The sequence below is a fragment of the Podarcis muralis genome, chromosome 3 (assembly GCF_964188315.1).
Source record: "Podarcis muralis chromosome 3, rPodMur119.hap1.1, whole genome shotgun sequence".
NCBI classification, from domain to species: Eukaryota; Metazoa; Chordata; class Lepidosauria; order Squamata; family Lacertidae; genus Podarcis; species Podarcis muralis.
In genome coordinates, this window is record NC_135657.1 from 57,980,157 (window position 1) to 57,999,336 (window position 19,180).

The 19,180-nt window shown below is 42.3% G+C and overlaps 1 protein-coding gene across 3 annotated transcripts in view; it reads right to left on the reverse strand.

Moving 5' to 3' along the window:
* The window catches only part of GRM1 (glutamate metabotropic receptor 1), a 168,944-nt gene that overhangs the window by 43,623 nt on the left and 106,141 nt on the right, over nt 1-19,180 (reverse strand). For all 3 annotated transcript variants that reach the window (XM_028723608.2, XM_028723610.2, XM_028723611.2), the window contains exon 4: nt 4,834-5,069. In XM_028723608.2, the coding sequence (XP_028579441.1) occupies nt 4,834-5,069 (236 nt within the window). The remainder of the gene's footprint in view (nt 1-4,833; nt 5,070-19,180) is intronic.

The window sequence follows — 19,180 nt, forward strand, 5'->3', positions numbered from 1 at the left end:
CTACTCTCTTCATCAAATGCTGACATCAGCATCCATATACACCTCTGAACACAGCAATGTGTGTTTTCCCTGTACATCTGCTTCGTCAACACTTCCCACTTAATTACACAGTTATGCCATGGAAAATGTAGAATACAGAGTTGAAGCAGGTATTAACAAATATTTGAAATTTAAACTCATCAACATTTCCAATGTTGAGGGCAACATTTTACCCTCCTGAATTTGAGTACATTATTATTATTTTTATATATATATATATATATATATATATATATATATATATATATATATCTTAGGAGGATTGGGACGCGGGTGGCGCTGTGGGTAAAAGCCTCAGCGCCTAGGGCTTGCCGATCGAAAGGTCGGCGGTTCAAATCCCTGCAGCGGGGTGCGCTCCCGTTGTTCGGTCCCAGCACCTGCCAACCTAGCAGTTCGAAAGCACTCCCCGGGTGCAAGTAGATAAATAGGGACCGCTTACTAGCGGGAAGGTAAACGGTGTTTCTGTGTGCAGCTCTGGCTCGCCAGAGCAGCGATGTCACGCTGGCCACGTGACCCGGAAGTGTCTCCGGACAGCGCTGGCCCCCGGCCTCTTGAGTGAGATGGGCGCACAACCCTAGAGTCTGTCAAGACTGGCCCGTACGGGCAGGGGTACCTTTACCTTTATATCTTAGGAGCTGTCTGCAAAACATTTCAGATATTCAATACTATTGTGTATATAGTTAAATATGAAATACTATTAAATATACTTTTGCAAGGTATCTGATAAAATGTATGGAGTCAATAGTATCATGCAAGAAACCTTTCATTCACCGTACTCATGATTTCCTTTTTCTTTGGAAGCACTGTGAGGGTTTCTAAATAAGAAACCTCTGGCTAGCTGGGTGAACAACCGCCTGTTGTGAGCTACCAGACAGAGAATTAGCCTTACTAGAGGCGTAGTAATGGAACCAGTTACAAGATCAGCACATAATTCAAACTATGGAATTTGCTGCCATAGAATGTAGTAATATCCACCAATTTGGAAGGCGTTAAAAGGATTTAGACAAATTCATGGAGGATAAGGCTGTCAATGTCTAATAGTCATGATGAGTGTGTACTACTTCCAGTGACACCATTTGCCGCTTTTCCCAAGTGGGGAATATGCTTTTGCAGTCATGTTTACTTCCAGGCTTCCCATAGGCATCTGATTGGCCACTGTGAGGACAGGATACTGGACTAAATGGGCAAGTGACCTGTTCAGCCTCAGGGTTAATTCAGTTCTTCCATCTCTGTAGTCTGCACATAAAATCCCATTCTTTTCTGTTCCTGAGATCTCTGTTCCCTTGAGTGACTGTTCACATCATTCAACATGACGAGCTTGTTTAAGATCAAGACTGATGCTCTTAGACACAGGCAATGCAGACCTTAGCATGCAATCTGTTTCATGCTGTGTTTTGTCCTTAGCTTTGGTTAGCGCATTGGCGCTTTCCAGTGGTGCTCAAGGGACACAGTGCCAACACAAGACTAATCCTAATTTCAAAGACGTGACAGAAAGCTGCAGGGTGGCTAATGCAATCTCCTCCTGTATGGACCCACTTAACGTTGTTGTTTTAATGTGCCAGTAAACCAACCAGTAGCCACAGTACAGATTGCATACCAAGACACATTCCATAAGTCCAAAGCTATAACTCCATTTCACAAACAGCCACAATTCCCAAGGAAGCTTAAAATGAAGATCACATCTGCAGTCTGTGGGGATGATCTGAAAGGGAAATCGCATGGGGCACATCAGCCATGAGTGGTGTGTCATAAAGACATGGCCAGATATCTAGGCAGGTAAAGCTGGGGCACATTAATTTGCTATCCCCGATCTTTAGTGTTGCATCTAGGCTTCTAACATAAAACCCCATATTGCACATATTAATTCCATCTCTTCTGATCAATAAGGGGTTAAAATTAGTGCTTAGAACAAAAATCAGCTGTGCTGGGCCTTTTCAGGGGAGCAAAAAAATGTACAAACACAGCATATTTCTATGATTACTTTGAAGAAAATGGGGGGGGGGGAATCCCACACATTTACATTGCATTTCCTGTCTCTCACCAAAATCTATTCCACCCCCCTCAATATATAAACTAGCATGGAATTCTTTTCAGAATAGTTTTACTTATGTAAAAAAAGGTGCCACCACACACAAGAGGGAGGTGTCACCTAGACTCAGGGGATACCATGAGACTTTCAGAGAGTACAAAAAAGGGTTTTAGAAAAAGAAAAAAGAAAAAAACCTAAGGGGGCAAAAATCCCAAACAACCTCAAATAGCCCAGTGAAGGCCGAGTATGCTCAGTGGGCTCAGAACACTGACAATGCAATGGGGAAATGAGAAATCAGAGAAGAGAAATGGAGCAGCTGGAACCCTGAACAGGGAGAACTCCATACTTATTGCACATCAATGGCTACTACCCATGATAGTTATGTGATTACTGTACAGAGTCAAAAGGTTTCTGTAAAGGGACAACAACAGGAGAGGGCCTTAATTCCTTGCCAGGAGTCCCGAGAAATCACTTCTGGAAAGAAACAGCATATTAAAGTAAAGAAAAGTGTCATCATGATAGGGATGGGTGAATCTGTCCATTTCAGTTTCACTCTGTTTTCCATTTTCCCTTTCCCAAAAAAACTTTATTTCCATTTGCCACATTTCTCCACAAGTTTGTGAATTTTTAAAACTCCTCATGAAAATTCACCAAGATTTTAGTCCTTGTTATTTATCAGTTTGTTGGCATTTTAGTGTGATTTTGCTGAGTACACTTGCACATTGTCCAAGCAATTTTTCTTAATACAGGGCATACAATGCACCCTGAAAACCCAAATTATATATTTTTGAACATGCATTTTTATTTGCTCCTTCTGTCATTTCCACCCCCTCAGTATGAGGGCACTTGCTGGTGGGGGGACACCTATCCCAGAGGGCGAGAAGAGGTTTGGCCATTTGTCACGCAGAACAATCCTACTGGTGGTAATGGGGGGGGGGGGAGAGACCTGGGGTGCCAAGGCCACTCTCCCAGAGATCATAGGATTGTCTCTAAATAATAACAGGGAGAGACTGCACCTCATTGGCAGAGCACATTCTTTGCATGCAAATGGTGCCAGTCAGGTCAGTCTCCGTAATATCCCCGGACGGCTAAGATAGATTCTCCTGTAAATTTCTGGAGTGCTGCAGCCAATCAGTATGGACAATATTAAGCTAGATAGACTATTGCATCTTCCTTTGTTCAAAAAAAAAAAAAATAATTGTACTAACAATTTATTCAGTTGGGAGCAGGGATAGCTCACCAGTTATATTATAACCTCACTGTCTTTTTGACATTTCACTGAAAGCAGGTTTTTGTTTGCTTTGCTTTCCCCATGTATGTAGCGGGCGTGTCCACTGGCTCTACTGCACAATTAATTTTAAAATGGCTCTTGCCTGTGTTGCAAAGGTAAACCCATGGTGAGTTTAAATAAGGATCAGCCAGAGACAGCAACTGGAGAATAAGAAGGTGAGGTTTATTGCCAGGCAATAAGGACCCAGTTGGAATATCTTCCAAAGAACTGGGACCCCGATAGACAGAAATCCAGAGGTCTTTATACCTGAGTAAATCACAGCAAATCATTGATCATCAGACAATCACGAGGGACTCACAATATTGTCAGCGAGAATCAGCCAATCAGCAAGCGGTTGTCACGCTACCCAACCCCTGGTCAAGCCTTGGTCAGCACCGGGTTCTAGTTCCGCTTTCCGATGCTTGCAGTGACGCTCTGTCTAACCTTTCCCCTAGTTATGACAGGACCGGAGCTTGGACATTTTGTGGTTTTGCTCTTCCTGTTCTGTGGATTAATTTAGCCTGTATCTGAGGGGAATTTGTACCAGAATTTCTGATTCATGTCTTTCCCTTGTCCGGGGTGCGCAGATGTTTAGGGGAAAGGTCAACTCCTAATTTTGCTGTCTCAAGCAGTTTGCAGTCAGCTAAGGCACAGCTTCCCTTTTGATTCAAAATGGATTATAAAGTACTGTAATCCTTGATTTGTGTAAGCATATTTGGATATATATATATTGAATATATTGGTTACTGATAACTGATTATATGGATAGCAGGGGTAGCCCTTCTTCCTTGCCTCAGCCTGCTTTCTGACTGCTATAACAGTGTGCACACAAACAGCAGGATAGATGCTCGAAGGCAGTTTCAGCACCGTGTGCGAAAGTCTGAAAAAATGCCTCAGGCCTTGTCGGCAATCAAGCCAGGTTTTCACTCCATTCTCCTATTTTACCCCCTGCAAATTCATTTTAGAATCAAACAAAAACTTCTGCTTTGCTGCGGCAGGAGAGAAAAACCAATTAAGAACCGGTTAAACAGAGCCAGAGGACATCTCAGACAGCCTTCCCCAGTGTGAGGTGCTCTTCAGATGCAGCAGGATTACGGATCCCATCAGCCCTGACCCTTAGGCCATGCAGGCTGGAACTGATGGAGACTGGAGTCTAACAACATATGGAGAGCACCACAATGGGGAAAGTCCGACCTAACACACCAGTTAGATATCACATCACTGAACATTCACCTCTGGAGTGCCAGGGACAGAGTTCCTTAGTTCATCAAGGAACAGTAGTAGCAAAGTCGAGACTGCCCCATGTTGACACAGCACCTTGCCTACCACCCCACCATGATTTGATGGTGGGGTTTCCTCCATGATTTCATGTAGGCTTTTACTGCAATGCAGAAGCAGGAAAAAGAGAAGACACATAGGCAGGGCATGGCAAGCTCTTGTTTGCATAATAATAATAATAATAATAATAATAATAATAATATATGTATATATTTACCAGTGCAGTTCTTTTGAAAGTTGGGGTTCTCTAGAGGATGTCCTGGAATGCGGCACTGGAACCTGTGCTGCCAAAATTCTGGGAACCAGGGATTCCGCGTGTTGGTTTCCAGCCGTATTTTCAAAAAATAGTCATCGAATGACACGACGTCCGGAGACTGCAGCTTGATTGTGATGCCCCCATTTGCTTCAGCTTCGTACCCTTCAATGACTTCGTCTCTATCTGCCCATCCATCACTTAAAAAAGGAAGGAAAAGCTATTAAGAGGGAGCCAAAAGGAGGAAGGAGAGCATGTCAAAAGGCATCTTGATCTTGTTGAAGCAGATGCCCCTTAGCAAATCAAAAGGTCATTTCAATATGATGTATTAGAGGAAACTATGAGAATATATGCTTCGTCTCCCACATCACCTCTATGTAATATAACCTTCTGTTATTTGTCCAGCTTGGTATACTCAAAATCACTTGCAGAAAATTAGACTTTATAGAGACGGTGGCTGATATACTTTCCGTAGCAGCCCTTTTGTAGCCAACCACACTCAAGAAGGGAGTGTTAACTAGCTTGCGGAAACTTCAAGATGTGCAGAAGTATTAAAAATAATGTTGGGAGTCCTCGCTTGCTGCTTAAGTGGGAGCAGGGATGGAAGACACAGGGGAAGGGGCATAGAATGGAGTATCCTGGAATAGGGCATGACTGGCTATCTGGAATCCTGAACAGGAGCACTATACAATGCAACATTTTGCTGTCGTCCCCACTTGCAGTACTGCAAAACTTTATTCTCAAAGTTTCCAACTCCCGGGCCCAAAAAAGTGCTCAGCTACATCCTTGCTAAAGGACACTAGTCCTTGTTCGCTTACACTGGTTGCCAGAGCATGTTTAAGCCCCATTCAAGGGACAAGTTTTCATCTATAAAGCTGAACATGGCTTAGGACAAGCATAAGAACATAAGAAGCGCCCTGCTGGATCAAATCAACAACCCATCTAGTCCAGCATCGTATTCCTCAAGTGGCCAACCAAACATCTATGGGAAGCCCACAAACAGGACATGAGCACAACAGTTCTCCCCCACTCATGTTCCCCAGAAACTAGTATTTAGAAGGATACTGCCTCTGATACTGGAGATAATATGCAAGCCATATTTATTAGATTCATACCCCACCTTTCCTCCCAGAAGCTCAAGGTGGCATATATGGTTCCCTCCCCCTTTTGATTTTATTATCACAGTATCACTGTGGGGGGTGTTAGGCTAAGAGACAATGACTGGCCATTGGTCACCCAATGTGTTTCATGGCTGTGTGTCTACTAATTTTGTGCTGGTTTAATCCTCCAAAAATTAGTCGAATCCCTATTTGAAGCCATCCAAGTTGGCAGTCGTTACTACATCTTGTGGTAGTGAATCCTATAGTTAACTATATCCTGTGTGAAGAAGGACTTCATGTGTCCTGAACCTTCCACCCTTCAGCTTCTTCACTTGTCTCTGAGTTCTAGAGTTGTGTGGGGGGGATTCTCTGTCCACATCATGCATAATTTTACACACTTCTATAATGTCCCCTCTGATTTGCCTTTTCTCTAACTAAAGACTTCCCTCATAAGAGGAACTGATCCACCCCCATGATGCTTTTGGTTGCTCTTGTCTGCACCTTTTTTCCAGCTCTATAATAACCTTTCTGAGGATTCAAGCACAACTCATGAAGGTGATGATCTAATTTAAACCAAACACAGTGGTACCTCGGGTTATGAACTTAATTCATTCCAGAGGTCCGTTCTTAACCCGAAACCTTTCTTAACCTGAGGTGTGCTTTTGCTAGTGGGGCCTCCCGTTGCTACTGCGCCACCGCCGCACGATTTCTGTTCTCATCCTGGGGCAAAGTTCACAACTTTGAGCAACTACTTCTGGGTTAGTGGAGTTTGTAACCCGAAGCATTTGTAACCCGAGGTACCACTGTAAGGACCAAGAAATGCATTCCAATGTGTCAGAACCGGGAGGAATGAAAGGTGCGTAAGAAAATTCAGTCCGCTGAAAAATCATCCATCTGCTATTCATACACAAACACGTTTTTCCAATAGGCAAATAATCCTTTTCCTCCTGTGATATTGTCAAGGCAAATTGGCTCTGCTAAAAACGAGAAAGAATTCTAAACCCTTCCAATACAGACGGACATATTTTTATTGGTGATATTTATCTGATAAGACCCACTTTAATGCTTTTCAAATGAATCACTTGGGTGAGGAGCTTTTGACTTTGTAAAGGTTAGCTCATAAACTCTTTGGATCATAGTTTAGTGGTTTTCTCCAAATCTTTCTGTTGTCCCCCAGAGACTAATAGCTTGGAGTTTAATTTAAGTGCAAATGCAAGTCGGTCTGCATTTAATTTTTAATGTGTGTGGTCATGTCGCTAAAGAAACAGATTATGTTGGCATCTTAGTAATGGCGGCATCCTTGTGGAATGATACCAGCAACTCTTTCTGTCCCTTAAAGAGCTTAATCTGCTTGCTTCTCAAAGCAGCAGAGTGCTACAAAAATCAATGAGACTTACCATAAAGAATGTACAGCTGACCTAAGCTACAAGATAAGGACTTACTTGCAAGAATTGTTCCAGACACCCAGGAGACAAAATGTACATGGGTTCCATTGTAAGGGTCAATGTGCAACCTTAGAGTAAATCTGGTGTAAAAACAGATCAATGCAGGCAGAACTCCATAAAGATTTAACTAGTCTTTAAGCCATTAAGGCATCTATGGTGATTCTCTCATTCTGCTTATAGTATGAACCTAATCAAAACTGCAGTCAAGGAACTGGTGATTTCAAACCAATATTTAAAGAGGAAGCTTTCCAGGGCAGATCTATGGTCAAACCCTGTCTAGGCTGTTATGTATTTATTTACAATGCAAGCCCATGCAACCCTCTGCTCAGAGTAAGTCCGATTGCATTTAGGGGACCTTACTCTCTTGCAAGTATATATAGAACTGCAGCCGCATTCACTTATAAAAGGATTTGCATGCTGCTTTTCAGGCACAATAAAACAGTTTAATACAAATTAAACCATGTCATACATGAAAAACAGCAGCAGAATAAAAGACAGATTTCAAAAACTTAAGTGAACTACAGATGTTTTAATAGAGAGTGGGCTACTATATCTTCCTAGGAAGTGAGTTCCACAATCTGGGAACCTGAACAGAAAAAAACCAAAGGAATTCAGGAGACCTTACTTGTTCTTTTAAAGCTATAGGGCTTTGCAGAGTGTCAATAGTTAAATGGTGGTTAAATTGCGGCCCTCACCAGCTAGCATGACCAATGATCAGGGATGATGGGAGTTTTATTTATTTCAAAAAGATTCAGATACCACTTGATTGCTACTGACAGGTAATATAATTGATGCGTGTGACAAAATGGGCAGCCACACTCAACTCAGCTGCTGCCTATTTTGCTTTTGGGATGGCTCCTAATAAGACACTTCACTGACCCCCCCCCCCCCTCACTACCTCTTCACCACCACTCATAATTTCCTTTTAAGTTCTCCTCTGAGTAGGCAGTCCCAGTTTCACTGTCTTTTCCTAAAATTTTATGTAAAATCTTCTTTTTATTTGCTTTCTGCTTACTTTTTGGTAGGCAGTTGCTAGACATGAGAGGCTAGCAAGATGTGGTACCAAGGTATATTTTTGTGTTTTTGAAAATGGGAAAAATATAAAACATATAAAGCATCCCAAGGACTAAATAGTCCTAAAATTTATCTTAGAAACATGATCTTTGGGATTAGCCCTCCTCAACTATCGTTTCTCAGCATCCTTCCTTCCTCCCTGCAACCATTTTTTAAAAAGGTATTTCTAGAGTTGAATGCAAAGCTGTTAGCTCTGCCAATCAGATGCAAGATGCTCACAAAAATATTACAGAGTCTACTCAGAAGTTAGCCATCCTGAGTTCACTGAGGCTTCATCCCAAGAAAGTGTGCATAGGATTTCTGCCTAAAACATTTCCCCAAGAAAAATGGCTGGGGGGGGGGGGCTTCAAATGAAAAAACCAAAACAAAGACGGGGCTCAGTGATACAAGAACTGTTAAGCTTTTAAAAAGTACCATTGGAGACTGGAGTCCCTTACCACCCCCTTCTGGTAAATCATTTCCCCACCAATAAAATATCAGTTTACAATCCTGAAATCTCAACAGTCAACCTAAAAATACCTATTAAGATTAGCTGACAAATTAATAAATAACTGCACACAAGCCACTAATCCACGTTTAAAACCTACCGAACTAGCTCATTTTGTCATAGCGTAACCTTGTAGTTTTGCTCTGAATCTGGCAATTTGTGCAACAATTAAAAGTACTGATGCTCGGCGAGGGCGTTGAAAGTGTGAAGGCAGAGAGGTTGCTTGGAAGGGACGTGCGTGTGTGGGTGGAGAACCAGCAATCGCACTCCTCACTGTCATGAAGAAAGAGACAACCAACTGTTTTCGTTGCTGTTTCACAGTGCGTTTGCCACAGTCAAAGTGGCTGCCAGTTTTCTACAAGCTGCACTTGTTTAGATGCCTCATGTTGTATAACAACAACAACAACAATGTATGCTTTTCACAGGCGATTTTTTTTTTAAAATCCAATACAAAAAGAAATGGTGCAAACCTAAGGATTACTCCCTGTTGTTTTGGATTAGGCATAGCGTCCCACTGGCACCATTTCATTTCATAAAAAGAAAGCCTGAAGGGGTTTTCCTTCTGTAGTGCGCTACTATGCGCCAGCTGGTATTTCTGTTTGTTTCCACTGTTTGTACTGATATACCTGAAATTGAATACAATTATAGATACCTCCCAAGCCAGTGCTTGGGCCTCCATGCTTCCTTGCCAAGTGTTGCCTTGGGGGCAAATTGGCAAGGCGTAACTGCCCTTTTCATCGACCTGCCCTCTGATTTAAAGCATTGCCAGGGTCTGTGCGAGCTTCTCATGATGCTGAGTTGGATTGTTTGGCTTCCTACTGGCTTCCTCTAAGCCAATACTCAGTGTAGAGGCTTGTACACCTCCCAGCAAAGCTTTGTGCAGCATAAAGTCTAGGAAGGTTCGAGGTTGCAAGGAACTTAAACTTCCAGGCAACTCTAATACTTCAGATCTAGGGGCCAACTCTATAGTATGTGCAGCTCTATAGGGACGTGGGTGACGCTGTGGTCTAAACTACTGAGCCTCTTGGGCTTGCCAATTGGAAGGTCGGCGGTTCGAATCCTCGTGACAGGGTGAGCTCCTGTTGCTCTGTCCCAGCTCCTGCCAACCTAACAGTTCAAAAGCACACCGCTGCATGTAGATAAATAGGTACCACTGTGGCAGTAAGGTAAACAGTGTTTCTGTGCGCTCTGGTTTCTGTCACAGTGTTCCGTTGCACCAGAAGCGGTTTAGTCATGCTGGCCACATGACTCGGAAAGCTGTCTGTGGACAAATGCCAGCTCCCTCAGCCTGAAAGCAAGATGAGCACAGCAATCCCATAGTCACCTTTGACTGGGCTTAACCGTCCAGGGGTCTTTTACCTTTACCTTTACCTTATGTGGAGCTTTATGACAAAAAACCCCCGGCAGCTGCAGAGTAAGGGCCACATGCTGAGGAAAAGGGGGCGGGGAGGTGGAATAATTTAACACTTCCCCTCCACATCAATTTACTAATTTAAAAAACTTAATAGATGTGCATATTGGCTGTGAGCACAGGTGACTGTTTTTGTATGTATGCAGGTGCTTTTATATGTTATTTATTCATTTGCTTTTAAAAGTGTGTTGTTTTGTTGTAAATACCCAGAAATCAACATTGGATCTCTCATTCTGTTAGTCCAAAAGCAAGCATATGTTCATCAAGACACCCATAAACATCCATTTGCTCTTAGACAAATAGAATGAGAGATTTAAGTGTTGACTTCTGGTATTTACACAGATGATAATAAGAGCAAATACAGTCATATTATTAGTCCTGTTGTAAAACTGCAGGCAGAATTTTGCTCCATGAGTTGCATAGTTCTGAGAAAAGTCAGTCATATTTTAGTGGGATTTATGTTCCTTCAGAAAACCAAACCTAATATATTACAGTGCTAGTGAATATGGCTCACTTGGCCCAGATAGAGCATATAAATGGATGGTGTGTCTGAATCTGCATTCTTAGTACTATTAAATAGAAGTAGGGCACTGCCCTGGAAAAGTCACACTGAAATTAGCAATCAGTCAATGTGGCTGAAGGTGGCTGTGGTTTTAAATAATTCACCCATGAAGAAAATAGGCTCTCATGGGAAAATCAGCAACTTTCTATCCTAATTATTTTAAAAATGTAATAGATGTCCTTTTTTTGGTTCGGATTAGTGAGCTTCAGTTTAAACACTATCAGTATTTTAGGAACTAGTTAAGAATATTAATGTAATATTAACTTTTCCTTCTTTCTTTGTTTAAAAAACTATAGGGTCACTTAAACAAATGAAAATCCCTCTTCTTACAATTCTCATCTTTCCTATGCAAATATTGAGTTTGGGATCCAACCACAATCACTTGCAACTAGTTGAACATTAAAAAGGGGGAGGGGGACGCCTGCTTCTTGATGAAGATACCTGCGCAATTCATAAGATTCCATGACCTTGCACCGTGCATATTTTGTAATTTTTAAGCATGCATGTAGATACTTTGTGATGAATGGAACCAGCATTCCTCTCCAACTGGTGGATGACAAGATTCCCTCATAAACAGATATTTCAAGGTCTCACTTCTTATACTTCCAACAGATATTTCACAAACCATGAAAAATATAGGTTATGACTTGTAAGACTATGACAGTCTGTTTTGTAAATATATATATTCCAGAATCAAAAGTACCATATGCACTGCATATATTTATTTTCATAATGCATTTGTATCGGCCTATCACACCAGTGTCATCTTGGAATTGTTACCATGAGGATACCTGACACTGTTAGCATTTTCAGCATTTTGTAGAAGTGACTGCTATGCTTGTATATTAGCTGTTCTCAAGGATGCCTGCCATAGCACGTCTTGGTAAACGTGGGCTCTGTAATCCATGCTCTCACAGTTAACTATATAGATGTTTTCTAATCAAGGTACATCTAGGTGATCCCAAGCCCTCTTTATTAGAGCAAGTCAGCATTGTGTGATTTGCTTACTGACAAATAGCCTATAGAAAATGGCCAGCACATTTTTATGGGAACATAAAGGAGACACTCAGTATTCAGGTTTGGGCAAGGTGACTAGAGCACCTCCTAGCACATTTGGTAATGGGAAAGTCAGGGAAACAATAGTAATAATAACTCTGGGCAGCTTCCAACAAATATAAAAGCATAATAAAAAATCAAACATTTTAAACTTCCCTATACAGGGCTGCCTTCAGATGTCTTCTAAAAGTTGTATACCTTGGTTCTCGAGCTTAATCTGTTCTGGGAGTCCGTTCGACTCCTGAAACCATTCGAAAACCAAGGCGTAGCTTCCGATTGGCTGCAGGAGCTTCCTGCACTCAAGCGGAAGCTGCGTCAGACGTTCGGCTTCCAAAAACATTCGCAAACTGGCACATTCACTTCTGAGTTTGCAGCGTTTGGGCGCCAATTTGTTCGGCAACTAAGATGTTCGGGAACCAAGGTTTGACTGCAGTTCTTTATCTCCTTGACATCTAATGGGAGGGCATTCCACAGGGCAGGCACCACTACCAAGAAGGCCCTCTGCCTGGTTCTCTGTAACCTCACTTCTTGCAGTGAGGGAATGCCAGAAAGCCCTCAGAGCCGGATCTCAGTGTCTGCCCTGAACAACGGGGATGGAAACACTCCCTCAGGTATGCCGGGTTGAGACCAAAATGCTTTTCTTGAACAGTGGCAACCTGCCCTTTAGGAGAACTTAGTTGTACAGTGGTACCTCGGGTTACATACTCTTCGGGTTACATAGGCTTCAGGCTACAGACTCTGCTAACCCAGAAATAGTATCAGGTTAAGAACTTTGCTTCAGAATGGGAACAGAAATTGTGCTCTGGCGGCGTGGCAGCAGCAGGAGGCCCCATTAGCTAAAGTGGTGCTTCAGGTTAAGAACAGTTTCAGGTTAAGAACAGACCTTTGGAACGAATTAAGTACTTACCCTGAGGTACCACTGTATGGCTATGTAAGGGAAATTGTTCTCAAATTTCATGTTCAGAAAGCATCATTCCCTCCTCAGAATTAGTTTCATGTGCCCTTAGTGACTTCAGCATACAACCATAACTGACTGACTCAGCTTTGCAAGGTCCTAATGTTTATAATTGTTTGGAGCCAGACTTGTCATATTGTCCATTTGTAGAGGGGACAAAGATCCAGAAGAGGATTCGGCTGGAGGAGGATGGGAGTGGGAGGCAGTTGTTACTGATTCTCCTTTTCCCTTGCAACCACTAGTTCTACCTCCCTTCCAGAGGATCCTCCAGAACAGCTTTTCATTGGCCACAGGATGGTTGTAGAACTTATTGGAGGGGCAGAAATCACTCCCCACTTCCTCCAATGAGACAGCCTCACAGGCAGAGCTCCCCCACAGTTAGTCTGGATCAAATGGTATATAGTTTCTGATTGTCTAGGGTCATATAATGAAGGAAAATGAAGCCCTGCCTAAGGGGGGGGGGGGGAAATAGGATGGCAAATCAGAAGCAGGTTGACCTTATCTGAAAAATATTTTCTCTAGTTTGATGCCCCCACAAAACATTATCTTTGCCAGAAACAGGCAAACAATTGGCACAGCCCTAAACCTCCTTAGGTATCTACCACAATTCTGTTCAAGACTATGCATGGGAGTGCACACAAATTCTAGTAATTTGGATGGTTACATAAATCATTCAACCGATTTACAGAAGTAACACCATGAGACTTCTGAACCCCCTAACACCACATGAGTAGCACTCCAGCTGCAACGAACAGCTTGTGGAGACTTTTCAGATGAATAGCTGAAGAAATGTGAAGGTAGTTCAGAATAATGAATTCATCTGAGAGTTTGGCAATCTGTTCATATGTAAATAGTTGTGGGGAAAAGAAGTCAAAAAGCATTTCTCTTATATTTATCTTAGCCTTTGCAGTCCTTCTGTCACCTGAACAACTGTTGCTTTGAACAACTATAGCACACACAGAGCTCAGGCTTGTTTGTTTCATTTCACGTACATATGGTTTCTTTTCTGAGTGCTTTCTGCAAAATCTAAGATGTTGGCTCAAGCAAAATTACACACACACACACACACACACACACACACACACACACACACACATATATATATGAAGCATAGCTCAGCCGCAGGTTGTGTTTTATATTGTATATGATTAATGCCAACCTGTCTGTTTCTTATCCAACATACAGAAATGATGAATAGCTCACTCAGTAGAGCATGAGACTCTTAATCTCAGGGTCATGGATATGAGTCCAATGTTGGGCATGAGATTCCTTCATTGCAGGGAGCTGGACTACATGACACTCAAGGTCCCTTTCAACTCTACAGTTCTATGTTTCTATGAATAAGTATTATTATTATCTATTATATGCCGCTTAGATGCCAAAATGCTCCCAAATGACTTCTAGAATGCACCCATATTAGTATGCAAAAAGCAAGCAAGCAAACAAACAAACAAACAAACAAACCACAAAACTTCTAATATTGTACAGATGAGTAGACTCTAGTCCACAGAAGGTTATGCCGAAATAGAAGTTGCTGATCTTTAAGGTACCAAAACACTCTTTGTTGCTTTTGCTGCAACACAGCCAACTCTCTGTCACTGCAGAAGAAGATGAACAATAGAGCAGGAGCCCCAACTGTACTTGGGCAAAAGCTTCTCTATGTCCCCACTCCCTGAGAGGTTTGGAAGGCGGCAACACAGGAATGGGACTTTTCAGTGGTGCTTCCCTGACTGTGGAATGCTCTCCCCAGAGAGGCTTGCCCGGTGCCATCATTGCATGTCTTTAGGCGCCAGGCAAAAACATTCCTCTTTACCCAGGTTTTTGGCCATTAAATAATCTATGGCCTGTTAAAGCTGCATAACTTTTGTTATGGTTATTTTATTAAAAAGGTTCTATTACAGTGGTACCTCGGGTTAAGTACAGTGGTACCTCGGGTTATGTACTTAATTCATTCCGGAGGTCTGTTCTTAACCTGAAACTGTTCTTAACTTGAAATACCACTTTAGCTAATGGGGCCTCCTGCTGCTGCTGCTGCTGCGCTGCCGCCGCACGATTTCTGTTCTCATCCTGAAGCAAAGTTCTTAACCAGAGGTACTATTTCTGGGTTAGCAGAGTCTGTAACCTGAAGCGTATGTAACCCGAGGTGCCACTGTATTATGCTTTATTATTGGGCTCAGTAAAATGTGTTCTTAATGTTGTATACTGCCCTTGATAAAGGGAGATATATAAATTGATAAGAAGAAGAAGAAGAAGAAGAAGAAGAAGAAGAAGAAGAAGAAGAAGAAGAAGAAGAAGAAGGAAGAGATTTCACTAAGTATGAGGTTCTGCAAATGTGATTATGTGATTTGCTCAGTAAAATTTCAGCTTAAACACGATCCCAGAATGCATATGCTGTCATGTTTCAAAACAAAAGGTGCATTTAAAAAGCATGGGGTGAGAAAAGGGGTATTGTTTTAGCTTTATTGTTTTAAATTGGAAGAACTTCCTTCTTCTACTGCAATTTCAGGGCTCTACAAGGCCCAGCTTGGCAGGGAAGCTCTCTTCAAGGGCAGAGAAGCACACAGTTCATCCCAAAGGCATCCTCCAGGGATGCATTTGATAAAGGAGATCTATATCTGAAGATGACAGGGAAGAAATTGAGATCATACAGATAGAAGCTGGTAACAGCCACAAGTCTTTGGGGACTGGCTGGTTAATTACAATTTAGGATACATAGTAGTGAGCTGTTAAGCAAAAGAAGAAATGTTCTGTCATGTAATGTACAAATGCTGGAAGTCTAAAACCGAGAGGTAAAATCCCTCAGCACGTTTCCAGCTCAGCATCCATTTGTATGAATGAGGGGCAAGCAAGTACAGAGCATGGATAAGTTGCTCCCTTGAGGTAGATGAATGTCAATGTCTGCCACTGATTAATACTTTCGAAACTGGCTGGAAGGAGAATAGTCGGTGGGCCTGGCCATTCCAGCACATAAATAACAGAGGAACGATAGAGCTAATTCTCTGAACACATCTAAGAAGGTAGATGTCTTTTAAGAGAACTAAATGCTGTCCTACAGAAGTTCTGTAAATATTGGACGTGCAAAACAGGCTGTTCAGTGCTTTGCTTTTTCCCAATGAAGTGAATGGCTGCCATTCATTTCTAAAGGATAAAGGCATGATATATGCTCAGGGAGCCATGGAACAGGAGCCAAACCTATCCTCATCCAGGATCCCTGTAGTTCACAAACCCACCTTCCCTTCCACAGCCCATCATAACATTCAGCATTTTATTAGTTTTATATATTATGGATTAATTTATCAGGCAAGTTTACACATCTATCTACTAAGGAGCAGCGTGTGCTACTAATTTATGACAATAAGCAGATTATTAAGTGGAAGAAAGCCTGAGGGGTTTGAAATCTGTGAATTGTGATATCTTCACGCTGCATTTTGGGTCGCCTCATACAAGGTGTGAGCAATATCTGAGATTAGAGGGAAGGAGACTATGTAAGTGCTGAAATATTTGTTTACACAGTCAATTATGCACGCGCTGTGCCTGTGAAGAGTTGTAGATAACACTCCAGCATTTGTTCAGAAATTATTTCTTATCTAGGACTGTGTATTTGTCTTTGGATAAGCCCAAGACAGCACCATACAGGCATCAAGCACACGTAGCATGACACTTTTGGTGGCAAGCCCAAGTGCAGACTGATGCTATGTTGGTGCTTTCTTCTGCAAACCCTGGAAATGCAGAAGATGTCATCTATGTTCCAGGAACTTTAGATGCATGTGCATTTAATGCATGGGGGGCAGGGCTCCCAGAAATTTGTATATAAGCATCAGGGACTGGATGGACACTGGAGAGTGGTGGCTGGATTCCCATGAGTGGGCACTGAGAGAAGGGGGCTTGGAGACTAAGGGATCAGTGAACTGGATGGGGGGCTGTAAGACCCAGGAGATGAGAGTCAGAAGGTGCAGGAGAAGGTGCAGGATTGGAGAGTGAAGGACAGGTGCAGAGGGAGGAGGAGATAGGCCAGGCTGGTGTGGTGCCAAGGACTTCCCCACGTCCTCCTTCTGCTCCTACTTCTCCTGCTCCATCGTCACCCACAGCCAGAGGATAGAAGCAGGAGGAGCTGGAGGCTACACGCAAGGAGTCTTCACTTAGTTGTGTGCTGTTCTGTTGTGGCAGCTGCATCATTGGTTGCACATCTAAGAGGAGCTGAGAAATGTAGGACTGGTGGACATGCCTATTGCTAACTTTTAAGGGTACTTTTGAAAATAAAGAGTTAATTCCTCACTCTGGACATTCTTGCCTGACAGCATTGTGGCAACGAGTGTATAAAGACACATTTACAGAAGGTACACTTATTACACTTTGTTTGTGGCATTAAAACACACATACCCCATCCACTTGTGTGCATGCAGCAACTGCATCTTTTTTATTATTTTGACAAAGTAAAAATAAAAAAAATAAGAATAAAGTGTGCACCCAACCCCCAAGACCATTCCATTGTAACGATCCAACCTCCCAAAATTTCAACACGTCTTGCGATGGTGTGACCCCTTTCCATTTTAACAGTACAGATTCTACAAACACCTTCCATATCTCCTCAAAATTATTTCTCCTGCTTATTCCCCGTCTTAGCTTAATGGCACATGTTAACTTATCATTAATAGCTATATCAGCAACTGCATCTTTTCTAAGCTTTGGGAGAGGAGAGAAAAATAACCTTTCTGAGATGAAGGCACAAAAACCTGCACAGGAAAGTATGAATTTTAAACATAATACAGTGGTACCTCAGGTTAAGAACTTAATTCGTTCTGGAGGTCCGTACTTAACCTGAAACTGTTCTTAACCTGAGACACCACTTTAGCTAATGGAGTGTCCTGCCACTGCCCCGCTGCCGCATGATTTTGTTCTCATCCTGAAGCAAAGTTCTTAACCCAAGGTACTATTTCTGGGTTAGTGGAGTCTGTAACCTGAAGCGTCTGTAACCTGAGGTACCACTGTAATTGAACAGTATTGTACTGTACACAGTTACTGTAAAGCCTTAACCAATATACAATAATGACATGCCATAAAAATGGCACTGAGAGCCAGTTTGGTGCAATGGTTAGAGTGTTGGACTAGGTTCTAGGAGACCAGGTTTCAAATCCCCACTCAGGCACCCTACTGGGTGACCTTGGGCCAGTCACTGCCTCTTAGTCTAACCTACCTCACAGGGCTGTTGTGAGAATTAAATGGAGGCAGGGAGAATTCCATCTTGAGCACCTTGGAGGAAAAGGTGGCCTATCAAAGGAATAAATAAATAATAAAAATCCCACAAGTGATGACCTGAGAGGATGACCTGAGAGACATTTGTTCGGTGAGATGATCAGAAACAGAACTGTCCAGCTATCCCCAGAGAAGTCCTCCCCCAAAGGCTCTATCTACAATGTGGAAATAAGAATAATTGTAGGCACTGGAGTGTGGATAGATTAGTCTGAAGGTCTTTCCATTTTGTCTAGAATAATCTGGTCTAATTAACTAGCTCATTGTGATCTTATTGCTGTGAAACAAAAAATACATTTATAGTAGTGAGCTCCTTCTAAAATAACGGGAAATTGTTTTGTTGTTGCCGCTTGTGCTGAGATATCTAGACTAGGCCCTCTACCCTGGTTTCATTCATGCACACCAAAATGAGGTAGCCCTAACTGTTGATGTCCACTCATTGTTCTGTGCAGAAGATGCTTTTGACTGTAGATACAGAGGTGCCGGATTTTGGTGCTGGTTGTTTTTTGAGGCAAATGTTACCATATTGAAGGAAAGGTGACTGCTGAGAGTGAAAGTAGTATCTCTAAGCTTGCCATAGCACCAGGGTGGAATGATGTGGTGAGGCAGAGGGATTGGGTGTGGGGACAGGGGAGAGGAACCAAGAGCAGAGGAGAAGGGACACTGAATCATTTTATGAGACTATATTTAAAGGTCATCAACATTCCAGGCTACATTTCATTTTAATGTCCAGTGTTTTCCTTCTCAACAATTCACCCCACCCCCACCAACAAGCTGCTTTTGCCTCTACCAGAGAAAATACTGCATATATAGAAACCTGTATGTTTTCCTTTCTATACAGAAACACAAAAGTTCATGATGGTCTGGCCCTGTTATCTGCCTGAGTAGGAAACTGTCCCAGAGCCCCTCTCTTTGTCATACACATTATCTGACACCATCCCATTATAAATTATTTTGCCTCCACCAGTTGT